The sequence below is a fragment of the Cynocephalus volans genome, chromosome 5, assembly GCF_027409185.1.
Source record: "Cynocephalus volans isolate mCynVol1 chromosome 5, mCynVol1.pri, whole genome shotgun sequence".
In the NCBI taxonomy this organism is placed as follows: domain Eukaryota; kingdom Metazoa; phylum Chordata; class Mammalia; order Dermoptera; family Cynocephalidae; genus Cynocephalus; species Cynocephalus volans.
Window position 1 is genome coordinate 65,798,916 of NC_084464.1, and position 22,816 is coordinate 65,821,731.

General features: G+C 34.6%; 1 protein-coding gene across 2 annotated transcripts in view; it reads right to left on the minus strand.

Annotated features, from left to right (window-relative positions):
• Nucleotides 1-1,255: 1,255 nt before the first annotated feature.
• The window catches only part of BMP5 (bone morphogenetic protein 5), a 110,321-nt gene continuing 88,760 nt past the window's right edge, over nt 1,256-22,816 (minus strand). Inside the window, exons 4-7 of one of the 2 annotated variants that reach the window (XM_063098024.1) lie at nt 16,254-16,448; nt 6,335-6,411; nt 4,851-4,961; nt 1,256-1,405 (exon numbers count right to left, since the gene is read on the minus strand). In XM_063098024.1, the coding sequence (XP_062954094.1) occupies nt 1,256-1,405; nt 4,851-4,961; nt 6,335-6,411; nt 16,254-16,448 (533 nt within the window). The remainder of the gene's footprint in view (nt 1,406-4,850; nt 4,962-6,334; nt 6,412-16,253; nt 16,449-22,816) is intronic. The other variant, XM_063098025.1, reaches the window with a different exon arrangement.

The window sequence follows — 22,816 nt, forward strand, 5'->3', positions numbered from 1 at the left end:
GAGAGAGAAAATAAATTAATTTCAGAGGGAAGAACACACATGCACACACACACAACAGAACCTTCCTGTTTGGAATTATTTGTGCTTACAGGAAGGTTTACAAAATCCCTTTACAAAATAAGGCTTTCATTGAGTTCATTCTCAAAGATATGAAAAATGGATTTCAGCTGTTCTTTAGAAATGGCAATTCTGTCAAAGCCATTCTGGGATTTTTGGTAATTTCCTCCAGTTTAGTTTCAGTGCTTTTACCCCAAGTAAAATCCCTTGCATCACATCAATCAGTGAACTCAGTTATAAAGGAGAGCTAAAGAAAATGGCTCTGTCTGCATCTTCTGCTTCAGTATATTTTCTGCAATGCAGTGACTCTTGTCTGCAAGGAAGGAAGTGGAGCACATGTAAATGTTTCTTTATTTTGGACTAAGTTTTTAAATCTGAAAAAAAATCTGTAGCAGTAGTGTTCTAGATAATAGGCAGACATGATTTATTTGAGGTAAGAAGGTTGTACTACAATTTTTTAGTGTTAACTTGGAAAGTTATGGACACAGGCTCAAGCCTGTCTCCACAGAATTCCTAAAGCTTTGAGCTCTTTGCAAAATCCACAATCCACAAGCCAAGAAGGAATATGCTCCTACAGTTACACCAACTCTGTTAAAGCAAACAGCTATAACAATTATGTGCAATCTTTCAGCTTCTATGTTCTGCCTACCGTGTATTTATTCAAATCCTGTTCAACATTTCACTTTATCTAATGAAGCAGAAACTCTAAAAGAAAAATTGTGTTTATCCAAGCATTTTTGTTTGGGTTGTTATTTTTTTAAGTTTTATTTCTAAATAAATATCCTATCACAGTTTTCATTGGCACAATATAACCAAATGTATTCAATTTCCTTCAACAATATTAAACAGTCAAAGGAGTTCTGTCCAATCTCAGAAAAGCATATGAAAATTGTATAAGAAAAAAATGTTGAAATGGAATTAAATTGGACTCAGCATGTCCCATTGAAAGTTAGATTGGGTGATCTATTGTATAATATAGTGACTTATAAAATAGATTTTATTGATAAGGCATCCACAAAAGAGAATATATATTTTTAAATAAATAAAAATGACTATATACATGACATTGTACATAGGAAAAGAGATAAAATGAGCCAGACTAATTTTAGAAAATTCCCCTTTTGTCTGAAAGTATGCTTTTTATTGCAGTCATAAACCTTAATACAGATCTTTTTGTTATTACCATTATTATTTAATATTAGTGGCAGCCACATGAACGTACTACCATATTTCTGTATTTTTTTAAAATGACATTGGAGCTGTCATCAAAGTACAGAACAGAGATAGCATTTAATTTAGTTGGAGCACAACAAGGCTTTGGTACATGGTCAGGAAACATCAGATGAACCTGAGAAAGAAAAAAAAACGTTTTGTTTTTTAAGAAACAAGGTAAACATTTTGTTTGCAACTTTAAAATAATACACTTGTTTTATTACTTAAATCAGACATCCCCTTAATCTAACCACCCTTCTCTTATTTATTTTTGATGCCTGGGTGGGGTGAGAGGCTGGTAGTGAAGGATATGTTCTTAAGCATTAACACCTAGAATCAACCCACCAGTTCTAATTCTGTGTTGGGGACTCAAAACGTATTCTACCAAATAAGAAAAACTGCCTCTATGAAATATTCAGTGAAAATTTTCCTGGGGAAAGAACATGGCAACTAGCACTGAATTGCTTTTAGTTGAAATGACTATTTACATCATACGAAATACAGAAGTTATAAGTGCAAATCAGTGAAGACACACGGTCGGACTTTGGAAAGATTTGGATCTAAGAATTATTTTTTAGAAGGATAGTTAAACAAGAAATCTTAAATGTTATGCCAACTCTTAATTTTCTGTTGTAAAAGAAGCATAAAAATCATAATGAAAAAAATCCAGATATAATCAAATACTTGCTTTAAAGCAATGATTTTAACTCTTCTTCACAGAATTTTTTACCAGATTAGCTGGAGTTTGATATTTTTTTTACTTTCTTTTTCCCTTGCCCACTCCCCACACAACTGCCAAGAAGCAGGCTAAGCTAAATCAGGAGCAAAGGGTATAGGTATTTTATAAATTGAATACCCATCCATCCCCGCAAAAGCCTAAAAAAGTGGCTGTACACGAAAAGTGAAATGCTTAAATGAAGGGTTGATACTCATTTTGATCAGACTGGCAGTCTGCCTGTGATTTGCAGTGATTGAGCCAGAAGCCAAAATATGGTTCCCCCCTTTCCACCCACCTACTCTGACCCTTCCCCAAAGGAGTTTATGGGAAGTCCCAATGATGAGTCTTAAGGGATCTACAAAAAGCAAATACAGCCTCTTAGAGTTTTGGCTGCACAACGTCCTGGCTGAAATGATATAAGAGCCCTGCATGTGGACAGAAACAGCAGGAAAAATGAGGTGATCTGACATGAACTTGAAATTTCCTAAGACCTCACAAAACTAAAAGTTGGATAGTTTCAGATGCAGCTTGTGTCCCTCATCAGCTTTATCTTCTATAACCCACACATACATGATTGATAACCCCCTGCTTCAATGGCCTTGGCAGCCTCACGAAGCAGTCTCTCCGGAAAAAAAAAAAAAAATGAATTGTTCTTGAATGGTTTCTCAAATATATCAGTCACAAACATGCTTTCCTTTAACAACAAACATGCCTGTCTTCTTGTTTCACGTCCTTCACAGAACAAATGTAGAGCATACACAATGCCAGGAAAAAAAAAAATCAGACTTCCCATGTATGCTTGAGTTTTGCAGTGACTTATGTCCTACATCCCAGGGTAGTGATGCAGAGCAGGGTTTTATTCCAAGTTCGTGTCAGATTTTTTTTTTTTTTTTGATGTTTGGTTTTTGACACTGCCTTCTAGACTACAGCCATAAGAGCTGACAGTACGTAATTATATATTTATAAGAAAAATGAGAGAATGTGGGAGTATTTAACAAAGAGTTTTCTCCAATAAGTAAGTGTTGCTTAGCCTGAGAGAACCTTGGATACATTAGATACATATCTTAGGAAGCAAAAGTCTGCTTTCCTAGTCATTGAAATGACAATAAAAAGAGGCAAAGAACCTTCAGAAAAATTAAGAGGCATTACTTTATACACAAATAGGATCTGTTCCTCTAGTGACCCCAGAGAAAGAGAGTGATCATGACTGTCCCTTCAAAGGAGGAAACTAGCATTGCTCTCTATCTGATAAGCTTTCATGTCAATGTGAATTCTCATAGGCAAGGAGATAAGTTAAATTTCTTAGAGATTCTTTTCTTTTTTTTTACTGGTAAAAGTTCAAATACAACACACCAATACTTTCAGAGCCTGCCTACCTGGCCCCATACCCTGAGAAACGCTGTCCCATATCAAGAAGCACTTAGAGTTACAGATAGCAAAGGTGAAGGCATATCAGAGCTTAAGACCCGCTCAGGAATTTAAAATGACACTGAAGTACATAATCTCAGTGGTCGAGAATCAACACATTTATAAATGACTACCTATCAAAATGCACATTTGCTTTATCTTCCTGTTTCTGTCTACCCCAGAGTTATTTCCAAAGATTTTGATAATGCTCATGCTCTAGTTGCCATTGACATGCATTCTTGGTGTCTAGTTATTCTGTAGTATCTGCTGGTTAATGAAGATGCCAGGAAAACATCAATTCTTTCAAGGATTTGATCAGTCGGTTTTTATATATCATTCCTTAGGCAGGAGGAAACTGGGATACTCTTTCTATCAGCTTTAAATTTTAAATTAATTGTGAGAAAACAAAACAAAACAAAAACAAAACGAAACAACCTTCCAGACAGTCAAATTCACAAATTCTAAAAGAATGTGGGTTTTTTTTCGGTTTTTCAGTCATAAACAAGCCTCACCCACAAAGACAGCTTTTTCTAATACCTCTTGCTCTCTTACTGGCATGTACAAAACAACTCCACTCTCATCCTTAAGTCTTGATTCTAAAATAGTGTGTTTCTCTCTTTCCTCCTAAATACATAGAGTTAAAATTTTCATATTAACTCAAACATTAATTTGGAATTATGTAACATAGTGAATCTTCTAGAAGCCTCTCACTTAATCTTCCAGAGATTGTTCCTCCCCATGAGGGACATCAGACTCTGAAGAGGTTTCATGAGCTCATTAGATATAATGCAAACCAGTTAAAGACCATCAAGTCAACATTTCACTACCTTGTTCATAAAAATAAGCCTAGGCTCTTAGGAATTTAATCACTGCTAAATTGCTTGGAGTGGGGAGAAAAGTAAGAGTAACTCCTACTTTAAAGATTAGAGAAGGAGGAAAAATAGGAGGTAGAGGGTGAAGGGGAGGAGAGCAATCAAGAAATAGAAACTAGACTCCTCCTTATATACCACATTGGAGAACTTTTACAATACCGAAGTATGTTATAGAACATTCTTAAATAATTAGAGTAAAAGCCCTCAAATGAAATCAGCACAGCTATTATTCAATGTTTTTGTGATGATTACTAATGAATTTCTAGGTTAGACACAACGCCTGGGAACTTGGATTGTTAGTCATTTACTGCAGTGAAGAAATAAGGGCAGATTGACCACTTCATGTGATGACTCCCATTTTCCTCACTGAATTCTTCTCCATTCTGGAATGAGGATTACTCTTTAAACCAGCCTGAATTTCCTGACTGTACCTACAATTGTTACTTTGGCTCTAAAAAATAACAAAGCAGTTTGAGAAGAGAAGATAATGCATTGATAATTGTAAATGAATGCTTTCCTTTAAAACAACTTTATATTGTGCTTGCATTATAAACCATTTTCAATCCTACAAAAACAAAGCATACCAGAGTCTGAACGATGGCATGGTTGGTGGCATTCATATGGGCATTAAGTGGGAAAGAACATTCTCCATCACAATAAAATGCAGCATATCCTTCTGGTGCTATAATCCAGTCCTAAAATACACACACGCACACCAAAAAAAAAAAAAAAGAAGAAGAAGAAGAAGAAGAAAAAGAAAAAATAATATTACCAATATAAATAAAAATAATTGTTAAAGAATACTCAAATATATTTTATATGAAAAGGTTTCCCTTCTTGGTCCAATAGTTACTCTAATAGGACAAACTCCCCTACACCCTTTAATTTAATTTTAAGTTAAAGCTTATAACAATAGTATAAATATTTTTACAAGAAATTGTCCTCTCTAATTGCTCCCAAGAGGTTGCTATGAAAGATATTCATAGTATGTATTAATAAGTGTATTCATGAATAAAACCATAATCATGAAATAGCATTCTAAATATTGTTTAAACAGGAAATGATGAACTCTGGAAAGTTCAAGTGAACCATAAAGGAAAAGGAGAGTAAACTTAATTGAGATAATTCTCATTACTTCTTAAAAACCCATTCCTGGTTTTAGAAGTCTGACAACCTTCTAAAGCTGTAATATTTGGTCTGTGTGCTGTTTTTATTTTCATTCATGCATTAACTTTATAGTATGTTTAGAAGAAATGAATTGGAGCAAATTCCTGAAAACCATACATGAAAAATTTTAGGAAGTTAAAAAATTGGCACATGGCATGGTTGTACTGATTCCACCCCTCAGAGAAAGAAAACTTGGTATAAATGTAAAAATTATTGAATTATCTATTTGAAAGTTTACCATGAAATGTGTAAATATTGAAATATTAATATTATTTCTCAATAAGCTTATATATTGAGAATTCACTGTAATGGGATATTAAAAGAAATCTAAAAACTTGATGTTTAATTGTCACCACATGGAGCTATTGAAAACTATTTTGGTTAAATTCTCCTCAACCTGTTTGTGAAAAATATCTAAAAGATAACAATATGATTTTTAATTTCAAGACAAAAATGTATTTTCTGTACACCCACTTCATGACAGAGACATTATAGTTGAAGTTTCTATTTCCTAGATACATCATTTGGGACTCTAGGGGGCTAATGAAGTTGCTCGTACTTGTCTGAACAAATCTTCTACTTATAATAAAATTAAAAGTTTGGGGATGCTTATAGAACAGCCCTCTTTTTTTCATTTTCTAAATATATATTTCTTCTTTAGCATAGTTGTTTTTGTTTGTTTGTTTGTTTGTTTGATTTTTACTGTAAAACCTAGTAATTATGTTTCGATGGTGAAAGGATAACAAAAAAAATGTAAATGATATGGGTAAGCCATATACTGGAGACCCATGCCAAAAATCATTGAGTACTGCATTGGAAAATTTACTAATGAAGATCATGGCTTACTAAGGACTTATGATAAAACAGAAAATAAGCACCTACATTGACGGAACATTCTTACCTGCCATCCCAGATCCCGGAAACTCACATAGAGTTCATGCTTCTTACAGGCTTGCTTTTGTTCACTTGTATTATAATCTGAAGGTAAAAATCACATGTTAAATGAATGGCTGCTTTTCAAGTGTACTAGTATTTCTTTTGTGAGATCACTGATAAGATTTTTAAAACTCTTAAGTGAACTTAGTCAAGTCACTTGTTGTGAGTTTCTTCTGTAAAATGCATGCAATTGCCATTTACCCTATAAAGTACTAACAAGGATTCTGCTAGAACACCTATATGACAGGGCCCAGCCTTGTGCCTGCCATTTACTGAGTACTGGCTGCTCAATGAATTCTCATTCATCAATTCATTCATACTAGAGCAGTACTTAATATATTCATATATATTAAATATGAATATAATATTTTATAACATCTTCCGTGAGTCAGACACTGAGAATTCACTTAGTTGATTATATATTAATAAATATCTTAAACTCAGTAGTTTAAGCTTCTGATCATCCCCAAAAACCTGTCCACCTGTAGACGTTTCCATTCTTGACTGATGGTGGTTGCCCAGGCAAAAAAACAAAAACAAATAACCAGGAGTCAAAATACTTATTTTTTTCTTTCACTCCCACATCCAATTTGTCAGGAAGTCTCACACACTACCTTCAGATGGGTTCAAAATCCACCCGTTCTCACCACCGCCATCACTGGTCCTGGTCCAAGCCATCATCTCTAGCCTGGATCACAGCAATATCCCCATCCCTATTCTCCCCACTTCTACCCTTGCTTCCCTTCAACAAAGCAGCCAAGCACAACTCTTAGCAACTAAAGTGAATGATGTCACTCCCCTGCAAGAAGTCTTCCTATGGTTCTCATCTCACTGAGTGACTATCCTCAGTGGTGACAGGGCTCTATACAATTTGGCCCCATTACCCCTTTGACTCATCACCTTTTACTCCTCTGTTTCACCCTGCTCTGGCCATAACATCTCTGGCAGTGAACACGTGCATACGCTGGGCTTGCTCCCGCCTCAGCGCCTTTACTCTTGCTATTCTTTTTCTCTGAAATGCTCTTCTCCTGGATATACATGGCTGATTCCTGTATCTTTAAGGCTTTGCTTAAGAATGAGGCCTTCACTGACTACCCTATCTAATATTGCAACTCTCATCCTGATAGTCATAATTTCTCTGACCTTTTTTTTTCCCCCATTTTTGAAATGCTATGCCGTTTACTCATTAATGATATACTTTGTTTCTTGTCTGTTTCCTCCCACTAGAATGTAAGCTCCACATGGCTTAGAGTCTCATTGGCTCTGTTTGGTTCACTGAAGTATCTTAAGTGCCAGGAACAGTGCCTGGCACACAATAGGCATACAATAAATATTTGAAGAATTAATGAATGAATCTCTCACAGTGTTCACAAATGACTTGAGGCAAAGGAAATACATTATTTTCATTACATATTTTGGAATGTAATCTGAAATACTCATAACTTCTTATGATTGTTTACAATGCAGAACCTCACAATCTTGCATCTGAAATAAAGTAAATACTGAAAAAACACAGAACTTTACAGAATATTTTTCTATGATGTCTTCGGTGTTTGTTCACACTTTATACAAATAATATCCTAAAAGTTAACCCATTTTGACTATTTCTGATATGAAATATAAAAGAGGGAACATGAAATAGCAAAATAATTCAATAATTTTCGTGTTAAGGTGTTACATTCCAGTTTAACCATCCTCAACCTCTGATGAAAATGTGGACACATCAGAGATCAAAGGGACACATCTTCACAGGACCTGTCATATGCCCTTCAGGGTTACTTCAAGTAATTGTTAATGTCAGTCTAGAAAACAAAATAATGATTAAATTTTGAACTCAGAGGATTTTTCTTCTAGACCAGTTATTCCTACTGTGCAATTACTGTCACTAAAACAAATTAAATAAGTAAATAATAGAAAATGGAGAAAAGAGAGTTTGTTGGAGACTCGACACTCTTGTTCAGGGAAATTTATTTCTTAATCTGAATAATAGCACAAAGAGTACCTTTGTTCAGGCAATAGACAAAGAAGGTGACATCTTAACACAAACTTCCTTTGAAATAAATTATTTTGCTACTTCATTTTCCCTCTTTCATATTTCATATTGGAAATAATCAAAGTGGATTAGCTTTTAGAATGTTATTTGTATAAAGTGTGAACATTCTCAAGAGAAGACATCATAGGATTGCTTTCTCTCCCTTGCCTGTACTTACAGTGTTGCTGTATCATTTTTAGGGAAAAGAAATAATTAACTCTGGTATCAGTTTGATTCCATAAACTTCTTGATATTCAAAAGAGAAAAAAAAATGTCAGCTGTGCTTTAGACCAGGGATCAGCAAACTTTTTCCTTAAGGAGACAGATAATCAATATTTTAAGCCAAGTGGTCTCCCTTGCACTATTCAATCTTGCCGTTGTAGCATGAAAGTAGCCATAGAGAATATGTCAGTGAATAGGTGTGGTTATATTTCAATATAATTTACTCAGGTGTACTAAAATTTGAATTTCATATGTTTTCCAAATGTCACAAAATATTGTTGTTCTTCCTCAAACATTTTCAAATGTAAAGACCATTCTTAGCTAGCAGGTCACACAAAAACAGGTGATGGGCTAGATTTGGCTCTGGGGCCTTCCTGTGCTGACCTCTGCATTAGATAATAATGGCAACATTTATTTATTCATCCTTGTCTTAATCAAAAACATTGAATATGAATAAAAACATTGTAGCCAATACCACATACCAGTATATATGAAAAGCCATAAACTACATATATGGTTATTTGAATTCCATGTTTGTGAAAAAAGAAAGAAAAGAAAACTCAAAAGTCAAAATATATCTGTTCCATCTATGTAGCTTTTCATGCAGGCTAAGTGATGTATATAACGTAACATCACATAAAGGTAACGAGCAATGAAATTTATAACAGAATCTGGTTCCAAGAGTCTGATTTCATAGAGCGTTAGGACCATATGCTTATTCTGTCAGAAATAAAAATTAATGGATACTGAGTGAAGTAAATGTTGTAACCAAACCAGCAAAGTCTGCAGTTAGGTTTACTATAAATGGTTGGCAGAATAAGATGTGGGAGGAAGGGCAAGGAAATTAGATTTATACCTTTAAAAAATGTCAACTGGCAGCCCTTAGGAGATTAGAATTAAACAGGCATAATTCTACTGTTGATGAACCTGCCTACAAAGGAAGAGTCATACCAGAAATTGCTAAGATGTTCTGGTGACACAATCAACTCCAGAAAAAGTATGCTAAGATGCCTCAACCATAACACAGGATTAAATAAATACAGCATTTCTCTGTATTGTCTCTTAATGGTAATAATATTGGGTCAAAACATGTAATTTTGTTAAACACTTTATGTAAAATTTTATGGCGGATTTTTAGAAACAATGTAAATTTAATCTTTTTAAAATTGATTTAGAAATATTATATTGTCTCAAAAGTTATGGAAAACAAAATAAAATATGTGAAGGTAAATAGTGGTAAAAAAAAAAATTTTTTTTTTTTGATCCTGAGATCTACATACATTTTCAATGTTCTGCACACGAGTTCCTGAAAAAAACAAATAATCATGGGCCAGCCTAGCTATGAAGGTGTCAACAGATGATTAATCATATCCCAAAACTCCATATACCAACATAGGTGTCTTTTTCTTTAAAATATAGTATTAGCTTCTTTAGGGGGCGAAATATTGATATAATTATAAAACAAAAGAAAAAAAAATCCGAAGTAGAATTTAACAATTAAACATGACAACAGCTTAAAAGAGGCATATATGTTAAGATACTGTTGTTTCAAAGCAAAAGAGATGTTAGCTTTCTCACTTCTAGTTCCCAAAGGGAAAAGGAAGTCAGTACCTACAGTATTGGAACTAAAGACCTTAATTTATTTACAGAAAATGGAAAATGATGAATGAAAGTATAAGAGGTTGAAAAGCAAAAATGGTGCAACAATAGACTATTCGATAATGTAAATCTTGATACGGCCTTAGGGTAGAGAAATTTATGATAAACCCCAAAACAAATAACAATCCTACCCACAGAAGGCAGATTTTAAAATGCTGTTGCTACTCTAGCTTAGTCACCATCTTCCATGCCCAATGAGTTACTTACTGGAATTTATGACAACCCAGTAGAGATTACTGCTATTTACTTGTATAGAGATATCTGTTTTTGTCTAAGTACAAATGCATGACACAAAAGACACCACAAATAACAACTATCTGGTGTGTTTCCTTATCTCTCTCTGTTTAGCGACGCGTCCATGTGGATAACCCAATTAACTTCCTCACCTTAGAGCTCACTGATGTAAAAACCTAACCACAAACCTGAGTTTCCAATTGCCGGCCAGACAGCTCAAAAGGTAAGTTCCCCACATGCCTCCTACTGACTATTTCTACTCCTGACCTCACACTCTTTCAGTGCTCATTATTTTGATTGACAGGATCATCAGTCACCTAGTGGCTCATGCCAGAAAATTTAGTCATGTTTCTTCATCTTCTTTCCTTTTCTCTCAATACTACCTTAGACAGGTCCACAAAGTCTCATTAATTAACTCATTTTGGTATTCTAGTCTAGAGGTCCTGTTGGAAGCCCCTTGCATTCTTGCTTAGTTCATATACTTTGTTTTCTGTGGCATTTGCCAGCCTCAGGCTTCATCTAGCAATTTGGTTCATTCCTGTATCTTTTCTCTACACATTCCACTGATTCTCAACACCCCCTTTCTAGGGTCCTGTCTCCCCCATCCCGTCCTAACCCCTCCTGGCCCCGTTCCACATGTTTTGGTTTCTACTTCGGCTCTCTCCAATCTATAATCTTCATTGCTTGGAGTATTGTACTAGACGCTTAATCATTATCTGAGCTTTCTGTCTCCTCCTTTGACATCCCAATTTGCTGCCAAATTTAACTTTTTAAAATACATACCTGATTATGGTATTCCTTCTTCCAATCACCTACATAGGGACATCAGAGCTTTTCGCCATCACATACTCTTTGTGATTTGGACCATATGTAATTTCCTAGCTGATATCACGCTCCTCTCACATAAGAATTCTTGCATACCCTGACCATTTGACACAGGTTCATGGCTCTACACCTGTGCACATCAGTCTGAAATAGTTTCATTCACCCCTCCATTTCGGAAAAACATCTACTCTTTCTCACATAAGTCCCTCACAAAGTCTTTCGAGCATGCCTAGGCACTGCTAAGTGCCCTGTTCTTATTACTCTTAAATTTCTTTATACTTACTCTAATAGAATTGATCTCCCAGTAATTACTAGCATGTATGTCTTTCCCATTGTCAATGGGAGTGCTTTTTAGAAAGCAAAATTCTTATGCTATCCATCTTTTGTCAGCATATAGTTAGCACTGTGCCTGGCACATATGGGTGCCTATTTAATATTGAACAAATCTTATTTTTTAAGAAATTGTGCTGAGTTTTATTCTCCCTGTGGATTCTCTCTAGAGAGAGTCTTGACAACAGACACAATGCATTAATGTCTATTAGCCAGTCTTTTTAAAATTAATTAATTAATTGTTCATAGAGATTAGCCCAGTTAGGTTAAGGACTCTAAAACCTCTCTAGCTTCTAAAGTCTCAAAAGCCAAGAACTTCCAACAAGTACACAGGTACGGGTACTTATTAGAAAGGCAGAGAATTTCTAGTTTTCTTGATACAAGAGTCTGAACTCTTTATGTATCAGTACTGAAAAACCAAGCCAAATATGAAGTCATTTTTTTTTTTTTTTTTTTTTTTGTCCTTTTCGTGACCAGCACTCAGCCAGTGAGTGCACCGGCCAGTCCTATATAGGATCTGAACCCGCGGCGGGAGCGTCGCCGCGCTCCCAGCGCCGCACTCTACCAAGTGCGCCACGGGCTCGGCCCCAAATATGAAGTCATTTTAAAAATGGCAATGATAATGGCTAACACTGAATGAGCATTTATCATATACCATTGTTTTAAGTTTATTACACATATTAATTTGATTAATCCTTACAACTCATATAATGTTACCCTATGAGACAGATATGATTAACATTCCCCCTTTACACATGAGGAAACAGAGGCAGAGATGACATATATTGTCCAAAATTATACAACTAGAAAGTGTTGGAGCCATAAAAAAAATGTACAGATATATAGAGCTAGTTAGCTACATATAATATGCATCAAAATAATTGTTGTCTTAGGAGAGATTTTCAAATTTTTGCATGATTCGGGACATGGATATTAGCTTTTAGTATGAATTACTATAGAAATCATATGGATTAGAAATATACTTACATGAGCAGCACTACAGTATTTTCTGTGCAACATTGATTTTTAAAGCCCCAATTTGGAAACAACCAAACTTTTACGAGTAAAATGATTGAACAAACTGATTCCAGTGCTATTAAATATTTCACAACAGTTAAAAAAAAAATGAGGCCATTCTATTTAAAAGATGGCTAAGACATTGTTTTAAAAATAAGTACAGTATATTATTCATGTAATTAAAAGCACATAACAAGATATATTCTCTCAAAAGAGATGTATATATGGAGAAAAAGGTTTGGAAGTACATGCACCATGTTGGTAGTATACCAAGGTAACTGAGCATGGAAGAATTAAGTGAACAAGGGCTAACTTTAGCTTTATTTATGATTTATTATTTTTAAATACTGAAAAATATATATTGACATTATATAAAACTTTCTTAAAAAATAATTCCAATTAATTGTGTTTTCTTGTTTTGATTAATATCTGTTTTCCTAAGAGGCATGAATTAATATTGTATCAATTAGGCAAGAGATAGTGCCTATCGGAGTTGAGAATAAGTGCAGAATGTTTCAATTTTAGTAACCAACTGAAAGTCTTGCCCTAAGAAATCACCATGGATTTTGACAGGTTCACCATGTGATTGAATCCACTTTCAAAGATCTTTAATATTCCCGCATGAAATAAGCAATCTTTTCTAACAGTTCTGTAACAAGTCAGGACTAGCCATTTGCCTGTTAGTTCTTCCAGATTCTTAATATTCTATTCTTTTCAGCACTGATATAGTCCTTAGATCAGTATCATGTTCTAAAGGTTCTTTAAAAATCTTATCAACCTAATGCCTTTATATCTTAAAGACTAACTTAAAATTTAGCTATTGCCTCCATTTCTTTCCCTCCACACCCAAATTCAAAGAAATACACATTGTACTGCCTCAACATGAAACAGTCATTATCTCTCACAATGTGTTCACTCAACCTTCTGGCCAAAAACCTGAAAAGAAAGAAATGGGGGGGGGAGTTTCTGCTGAAAATCTGGGAGCAATGGTTCTATATATATGCACCTAAAAGAAGAAGTTTTTAGCTTTTCCCCATACATTCAACACATTATTTTATTCAACAAGAATTTTGGGGGGCCCTATTTTGTACTAGACACTGTTCTAGGCTCTCCAGGAGTATGGAAGAAAAAGACATTGAAAAGTCAGAAAACAGGAACCTTTGAAACAGGAAAGAAAAGGGGTAAAGACAGCAAGAATAACCTGGATAACCCGGCTTTTAATTCTCCTGCACTAATTGAGGCTTTCAACATTTGATGATATGCTTTGCAAAAAAAAGATACAATTAGCCAAACATCTAAAACAAATCTCCTCCTAACAAATAGTACCAAATGCCTGGTACTATTATAGCCTTTATTATTTATATTTGGATAATTTTAAAATTTCCCTGGCATTTTAGGTCCCTACCTATTAAATTTTCTGTTTATATTAGAATTCCCTTTCCTTAAACCCCTGTCTTTTAGGCCGAATCCTATGAGGCTTTTCCCAGACTGCTTGATTACCACCTATTGAAAGGTTAAGTCTCATAGACACAAACCAGCTACTTTCTTCCTTCTTATTATCAAAATATGAGTACACTGCAAAACCATATATTGCATATTTCACAGAAATGGTTGCCAATGACAAACTTTTAAAAAGAAAATATTGGTCTATATTAGAATAATTTTGTACTCTAAATGGTGTTAGGAAACTGGTGAAAAGTTACATGATTTCTGCTCCATGTGTTTTATTCATCTCTGGTTGTAGAAGTACGTTTGTTACTTGTGGTCAGGAAGAGAAGATAAATAGAGTGAACCAATAGGGAAAAGGACTTTGATGATTTCAGTCTCTGGAACGCCTCTGCCAGAGTCATTATGAGGTCTAATAATAAGTATGCAACTTATACTTTTTCTTTTATAATTTCCTCAAAAATTATTTACTATTCTGTTCAAGATTTAGCAAACCTTTTTCTTAATACAGTCTGCTACTTTAAATTAAAAACATTTCAACCAGATTCAGAATCATTCTGCATGAAAAGAAAAATATACAACTTTGACAGGCTAGTATTTACAAGGAAGAAAAGGTCTTAGAAAGTTATTTTTCTCCATCTTTCATATTAAGCAATTACAACTTTTTGCCAAACTAAATATTTTGTGAAGATCTTTACAAAATAGCTTTGTAACGAGCCACTAATATGTTTTACTTTGAAGTGAAAAAGGTGGTTAAACTTCTTTGTTGGAAAATTATTTTAAAATATCACTTTATACATAGTATTTAATTCAGTATAACGTAAATCCATACGGAAATCTTCTCTCCTGCTTCTGTTGCTCAATAAACCAAAGGGACTTCTTTCTAATGTGATTCCTGGTACCTACACTTCAGGAAATCTCCAATAGATTCCATTTAGTATTTTTGTCAAGAGTCTCAAGTGAAAAAAAAAAAAAAAACCCTTACTTTTTTTTTGTTTTATTTATAATAACCTTTTTCTTATCCGAAACACTTACACATGTGTGAGTAATAAATAGCTCCTATATGATTTGTCATTTTCAAGTAACCTGGAAAAATAAAGACTTTAAGAATAATGGCAAAGGGTATTTGAAAATAGAATTCCAAGTTGCTGAAATGCCATATGCAGGAATCATGTCTCCTTCGTGCACTAGCTCATCCATGGTGCCTGGCAAAGAATTATGCATATGGCGGCCATTGACACAGAAAAATACATATTTTGCAAAATAAACAGACATGTTGTACTAAATTGGGATGTTCTAGGATAAGTTTCTTGCTTTAAATTGATTTTTATAGATAAAAATAATTTCTTGGAATAAAATAGCCATCATTTTTATCTAAGAACACCTTATTAAAACTTGTTTGCAGCCTGGACTAAACAAGGTAGTTTAAATATATGATTAAGTAACTTCAAATATTGGTAGTTAGATGCCTTTTGGTCAATTGGAATTTTATCTCCCTTTCTATCAATTAACAGATTAAATTGCAAGTACATTGACATCAATTGTACATTCGTAATATTTTGTTGAAAGATTTTATATGTACATGTCTGTGGACACACACCTAAAGCCAATAATCTACATAATAGTCCTCCAAATAATTCATGGAAATATAAATATTATCTTAATTCTCATATAATCTATCCCGCTCCTATTTTCAGAAAGAATTTGAGCTGCATAATTCTTATGTACTGATTTAAGTACTAAAAAAAATGATTTTATGCTGAATATACCTGGTTGACTATCCATATTTGAGAGGCCCTGGGGAAGTTAGCTCAGCTAGTTGTGTAGTTCAGTTTTGGCTAGACTTTGTTGACCTAGTCATTTCATAATTTTATTACTGCCAGCTTGATTTTAATTTGAACTGAATCTTTCAACATATGAAAACAAGTCATACTTATTTTAAAATGAATTACTGAGTGATTCACTGATAAAACATTCCAAGGATGCTAGAAACATCACTGGAAGATTTAATATACCAAATGAAGGTATATACAGAGGGTAAATTTATTGTGGCTACTTGATTTGCAACATATGACCCCACAACTCTCTATATACAACTGCTGCTTTGGTTTTATCTTACCTCCAACACTGGACATTCTGGAGGAGTCCTGATGAGAACTGGATTTATTGCGGTTTTGATTTTTCCTTTTGTTGGCTGCTCTCACAGATCGAAGAAGAACCTCACTGGCCTTAAAGAAGGCCACCATGAATGGTTGTTTTGACTGAGGTCCATGTCTTCCCACAAGACCAGCGGATTTTACGTTGATACTGCGTCCTAGAACATAATGCACAAGCACTTGGTTTATGAAAAGCAGATAAAGTTTACCTGACATAAATGAACTCTGAGGGTAGTTTAAAAAGGGAAAAGTTTTATAACATTATCAGAATGTTTTCTTTACAGACCATGATTCTTATAAACATTGAGGTTTGCTATTACAGACAATTATCCACGCTTGCTTTTCCATTTTGCATCATTCTTCCACCACAGAATATCCTCGGGCTGCCTTTACTTGCTATCTTCTCAGACCTTGAAGTTGGTAATACTATAAATGGAAAAATTAGACTATCTATCAGCCTAGAAATGTCCACATTCAATAGCAATTTCAAAAATATTACCTATGGGCTCTTCTGCACTAAATGCCCTATAATTTTCCTTTGAGTGATAAAAGCTAAATGCCTGGCAGAGTGCTTCTACTTTCTCCAGCCTATTTCAAGCCTTTCAAGTGTTAATTAGTGCTGATAGCCTTTCCCCCTTCACCTCTGGCTGGTGACCAGCAAACTTTACAAAGCTGTGCTCTACTTAAAGCCCTTCGCGGGTCATGGCGGTTTGCTTTCAACTCCTGTTCATTCTCAATACGAAGTATTTTGATGTAAACATGGAAATTTCAGAATTTCTCCTTCTCTGAGTTTTGACATACCTGAATGTTTACTGAAAGGAATTCAGAAGAGGCAAAAAGCCTGGAGACTCTCAGAGAGTAGAAAAAAAAATCCAGGTGAGCTTTGAGAGTCACCTTTGCCTCTAAACTAGCCTGCATCTCAGACCCTTCTGAGCCTGTTGATGTGGCTGTGTATCAAAGAAGAGGAGTAGAACCAGGACCTAAATAGGAGTGAGTTAGAAGCCAAAGTGCCCTAGAGACTAGAAGTCGATGTTGATAAAGTACTTCTCCCATGGGAGTAGTAATAATAATACTTACAATTATAACCATGTCAAATATGTTTGGACTGCTCACTATAAATATGATAGGCATTTTTTTTCTAAGTGGTTTTCATGCATTATTTAATTTGATTCCACAAATGCCCTAGGAGTTAGGTATTACTAGTCTCCCCTTTTTATAATTCACTTTCATTAGGCTCTTTTCATTTAAAATAACCACTAAAAATTAGATATAATAAATATATATGAGAAAATTACTGGCTGATATCTGGTTCCCTGAAAATCACCCAAAGAGGATGAACAATTTAACCTTAAGTTGTAAATTTAGTTGAGAATAACTCAAAACTCATGCAAAGTTTCTACTCTAGATACAGAAGTTTCCAATCTTTTAAGAGTAATATATAATGTGGTTTGAAATATGTGCATGATTGACTCTGGCTTGCCCCGTGAGAGATGTACATGTTTTCTTAAAATATTTATTTAGTAAAGACTGTGGCGCAACCTCAGTCCATTATAAGACTTGACCCACCTTAGAAGACAGAAAAGGAAAACAAGTTCCTAAAGCGGCATCAATGGCATTTTAACAAATAAACTCTTGCTCTTAACAAAATTTATTTTGGCAGCATAAACACTTTTGTGTATACTTGTATTGTGCAGAGACCTTCTACCATCAGAAAATGAGACCGTGTCGTGTGAGACTGTGCAGCTGTTGGGAGGGACACAGAGGTCCTTTAATGTGAAGGTATTGGTAAGAAAAGAAAAGAAAAAAAGAAAGGAAGAAAAAAAAGTCTGCACCAATTCAGTCAGGATAGCTGTCCCCAGCAATTTTTCTACAACATACTGGGAAAACTTGTTCAATCCCTTAAAATGGCCATCTGCCTCACAAACGCCACTACACTCAGTCCTACCAGAGAAAAGACTTACAAATAATCAAAACAGTAAACTTTAAACAAATAAGCATATAGGTTTCTCTTTTAAATGCAAACTTACAGTGAGTGGCTCTATGCCAGAGTCTATATTTCTTAGAAAAACTCTATCACTGGCATAAATGAAAGAGGCAGTTTGATTTGTGGTCAGAGCAGTTTCCATTCTACTTCCACTGTAACAAATGTATTAATTCAGCTCAGACTTCCTCCTTCTGGCAGCCCTTTTGCTGTAAAAAGAGAAATTAGAAGTTCCAGCCAAATACCATACCTTGAACTGACCCACTTCAATACATAAACACTTTTACAACATGTTTATTCAGGTGTAGCACTTGAAATTGGTTTAAGATGTTTCCAGTGACAGAGAGCTCAGCAAAATAAAAAAAAAAAAAATTAAAAAAAAAAAAGAACTGAGAAACTTAACTGTTACGGAATAGAATAACTGGCAATCTGTTCTTCAAATTTTTTGATTTTTTTTTTTTGACTTGGAGCACAGCATAAAAAGTATTTGTCAAAGCTTTTATTTTGATATTTTAATGAAGTGTTAATTTAACAGGAACTTAATTTTTACTTGTATGCATTGATAACTGCAGAAATCATTTTTAATATATGATCTTCCTAATACTGAAGTAGGTTACTGCAAGATGTTCACAAATGGAATAGAGCAAAATCGGTTTTCCATTCATTATAACACACACTGACCCTTTTATAGTTAAATAAGCACTTAAAACAAAGTTCCAAGTTTCTTTTGGTTTGCAAGAGGGTTTCTTTTATTACTATGCCAAAGACTTTCAATATTTTAATTTTTATCTGTGGAGAAATAATACTGCTCTAAAGATTTATGTTCTGAAAACTGTAAAGATGTATGTATGTTACAAATATTGGTTTCTTGGGTTCTACAAAGGTGGATATTGTGTGTGAAGCAAAGTACCTTTCAAACCAATGTGAACTCCCTTTAAAATAACTTTTAATATTATTAAGTTTCCTCTTGGTTTCCTTTTTACTTCAGCAATGAGTTGACTATTAAGATTCTGTAAGTTAATGCTTGCTTAGTTATCCTTGGTCTTGAGCTGTACCATAGAAGCATTAACTATTTGACCTACTACTTCAGACACAATATACCTTCACTGATAGTGTTAACTAAATCTTCTGAATGGCTGAACAGCTGTTTTTGTTAGAATTGCTGATAAGAACTCAGGTTAGATCGCATGCATTAAAAATAGAAAATCCTTATAAAATTTATTTGAACATTTCAAATTTTATTGTTTTAGATATTTTAAATATATAATTAAAGAACCCTACCTAAAACATTTTGATTTAGAAAAACTAAGTGTGTGTGTGCATGTGTTGTGTGTGTGTAGGTATCACCATGGATTTGCTTTTTAAAGATGATCCTTATTTTTGAGTCATTTCTAGTCTATGTATATATATATATACACACACACATGCATATATGTGTATACACACACATACACACACACACACACTCAAAATGGAAATGATAATGGGGTGGGGTAATGAGAAAAAGTGTTAAAAGGATGGTAAGAATACCAGCTTGAGCCCAAGCTTAGTCACCTTAGGATTCAGATGTTTCTAGGCACAGCTAGGACATTGATAGGTTTAATTCACCAGGCATATATTTGAATGAAGATTGGGCAACTTCATGGGCAAGAAGTCATCCTAAGGAAAAGGTGAACCCCTAAAGCATAGATTTGGAACAATGTGTCAGGGAGCATAAGGAAGCAGTGATTTTTCGAGTCTGTAACTTAGAGTTACTTCTGGCACAGCTCCAATGGCTGCACGTCTAACTCCTAGAAACAAAAAAGATTCAAAGAAAATCCAATAAACTATTTTTACTCAAAGTCTCTGCAAAATATTGGAACTCGGTTAACGGAGTGTGACCCAAGTGGTGGAAAAAGATTCTCCCTACATCAGAAGAGTGGTTTCTGAGAAGTTGCACATTCAGTCAGAACAGCAGCAACAGAATGAGCTCCAAAATGATCTCCTGTATCAGTATCAGCATCAGCACAGGCTTCAGAGTGGAAGCAGCTTGAAGGCAAGCAGAGCAGCAATCTCATAGTGGGGTCTGATGTGCACCAACAACTGTATCAAAGCAAGAGACAATGCCAATGATGGAATGAAGCGGCTCTGAGAGCAAGAGAAACATTCCCTGTTTATAATAATATCCATGTTTTGATGTTGTACACAAAGAAGAGGGAGGGATGTGATCTGCTGAATGGGTGTGGTGATAACAGGAGGTGAAGAAGTCAGTGGCTGGGACTTTTTCAGGCTTAAATACACTTGTGCTCTCCCACACAAATGGAAGTAAAGAAGACACAGCATGGAGGAGATTGGAAAAGATTCTTTGAAGGATGTGCCAGCATTTCCATGATCTCACTGATGACATCTCGACCCAAAGAAATAGTTTGTGCTCTCTTATTTCAGGTTATGTATCATGGAATGCAAAGAATACCCATAAAATCTTTGCATGTGGAAAAGATTTTAGAACTATTCATACCTTGGTTATCTTGTTTTTACCTCAAAATTATTGTATGGGTACCAAGGCAAGAGAAATAATTTGAGCAGCACATATAGGGGTATATTATTTCTCAGTTTTATTAAGTACAGAGTGAATAAATGTAAGGTTGGGTTGATATTTTTTAAATAAATGATTATTCCCTTTACCCAGAAATAAAGAAGAAAGTGTGTGAAGCTGGGGTTCTGACCTACTAAATTCTGTCATAATTGAGGCTGGAGATTCAAGATTTCCAGATCTGCCAGTCTGACCCTATGACTTTGTGTAAGTACTGGGGTCAGGGTATTATAGTCACATTTGCCTTAAGGACACAACTGAGATCACTTTATAGTCATGGAGAAGGTAGGCTGGCAAACCAGAGATCCATCCCAAACTCACTGGTTTTGTATTTCAGACTATTCCTTTTGGAAAATGTGACTTTCAAAATGTTTATTTCTTTAAAAACAGGGTTATTAAAGTAGATTCTGACATAAAACAGCTCTTTACAGACATGTTGATGTTATAAGGATAAGTGGTTCTAAATATGAGCATTTAGTTTCCCTCTAGGATACACAGTTTGAAAAACATTCATTGGGGGATTTATCAGAGTCTAAATGTTGGTATCACTTTGAGATGTTAGCATAAATTTCAGTTTGTTTTTTTTCTCCTGTAAACCCACAGTAATTGACTGCTTAACCCAAAACACCTGTGATGGGGCTTGTGCACATATTACTTTTGTTCGTTTTGAAAAAAGACTCTTGCAGCATCCTGGAAGGACTACCTCATAGAAGACAAACCAGGGCACTGCTTCTCATTCACATACCTACCTGATCTTCACTTATTTTCAACCTGTGATTAAGTTGGATTCTGGTACTCTTAAATTATGGATTCTGTTCACTCTAAATTATAATGAAATTTTACCCTTTTCAGAAACAGATGATTTGAAATGTGCAGAATTCTCTACCAAGCATGTAGACTAAATCATTTTTATATCAGATTTTAAGGAATGTGGGGAAGATAAAATTTTGTCTACTTAAATTCCATATATATTTTAACTCAGTGTATCCTTAAATTAAGCATATTATAATCTAGCCGCAAATTTCATCTTTGCTATATTTGATGAAAACTTTGCATAGTTTTTAGTTTTATAGTAAAAGCACAACCTATTGCCAGATATAAGCACACAGATTTGAAATACCATAAACAGAATTTAACATTCCTGCTCAAAACTTTCTTGTTGTTATAAATGGTTCACAGTGTCTTATAAACTCAAACAAAAACAAGAAAAATCTGGGATTTTAAATGATTTCAGTGATACTGGAAACTCACAGTTAACTGGTATTTGAAAAAAGGTTTTTTGAGGTTTAGAGAGCAAGGTACCATTTTAGAGTGGTTCTTCATAGTAATTCTGGAGTTCTTTTAACAAAGGAGGCTTGTCATACAATGCCTTTGCTGAATCTTTCTATTCTCTTTTTTATACTGACATTTAAAAGAGTAATTTTAAAATAAGCACTTTTTTTGTATCGAATATTTTATATTTACAATTACATACTAAATATTTTTAATGTGCCAAGAACAAAAGAAGGGACAAATGTAATAATATGCATAAGCAAACATAGGATTCTGTTGATAAGCAAAGGAAAAAAGACACATCGGACGCATAAAATCCACAGAGGGCAATTGGTAACCGTATCCTGACACATTGATATGAACTGTGAGTTGAGAGTTTTCTCTGGATAGGAAATGTGGTTACAATTCCTGGTAACATATAGCAGCAGAAGAAATCCATTTTTCTCTATGATTGGGGTGTGTGCGGGATAGAGCAGTAGAAGGGGGTAGAGATTTTTAAGTGTTGACATTCTTTCTAAAAATTTTGCAGAAGAGATTGTTAATGCCCTACAGTTTTAGAAAAGTGATGGGGATTAGAAAAGGAAATGGGGATATTTGGTCAGGAACATTGGCATGATGACTTGAGAACCAAAGCTTATGAGACTCCAGGAAGAAGGGTCTGTGGACAGAGAGACTGAGAACCATAAAGGAGCAGGCCAGAG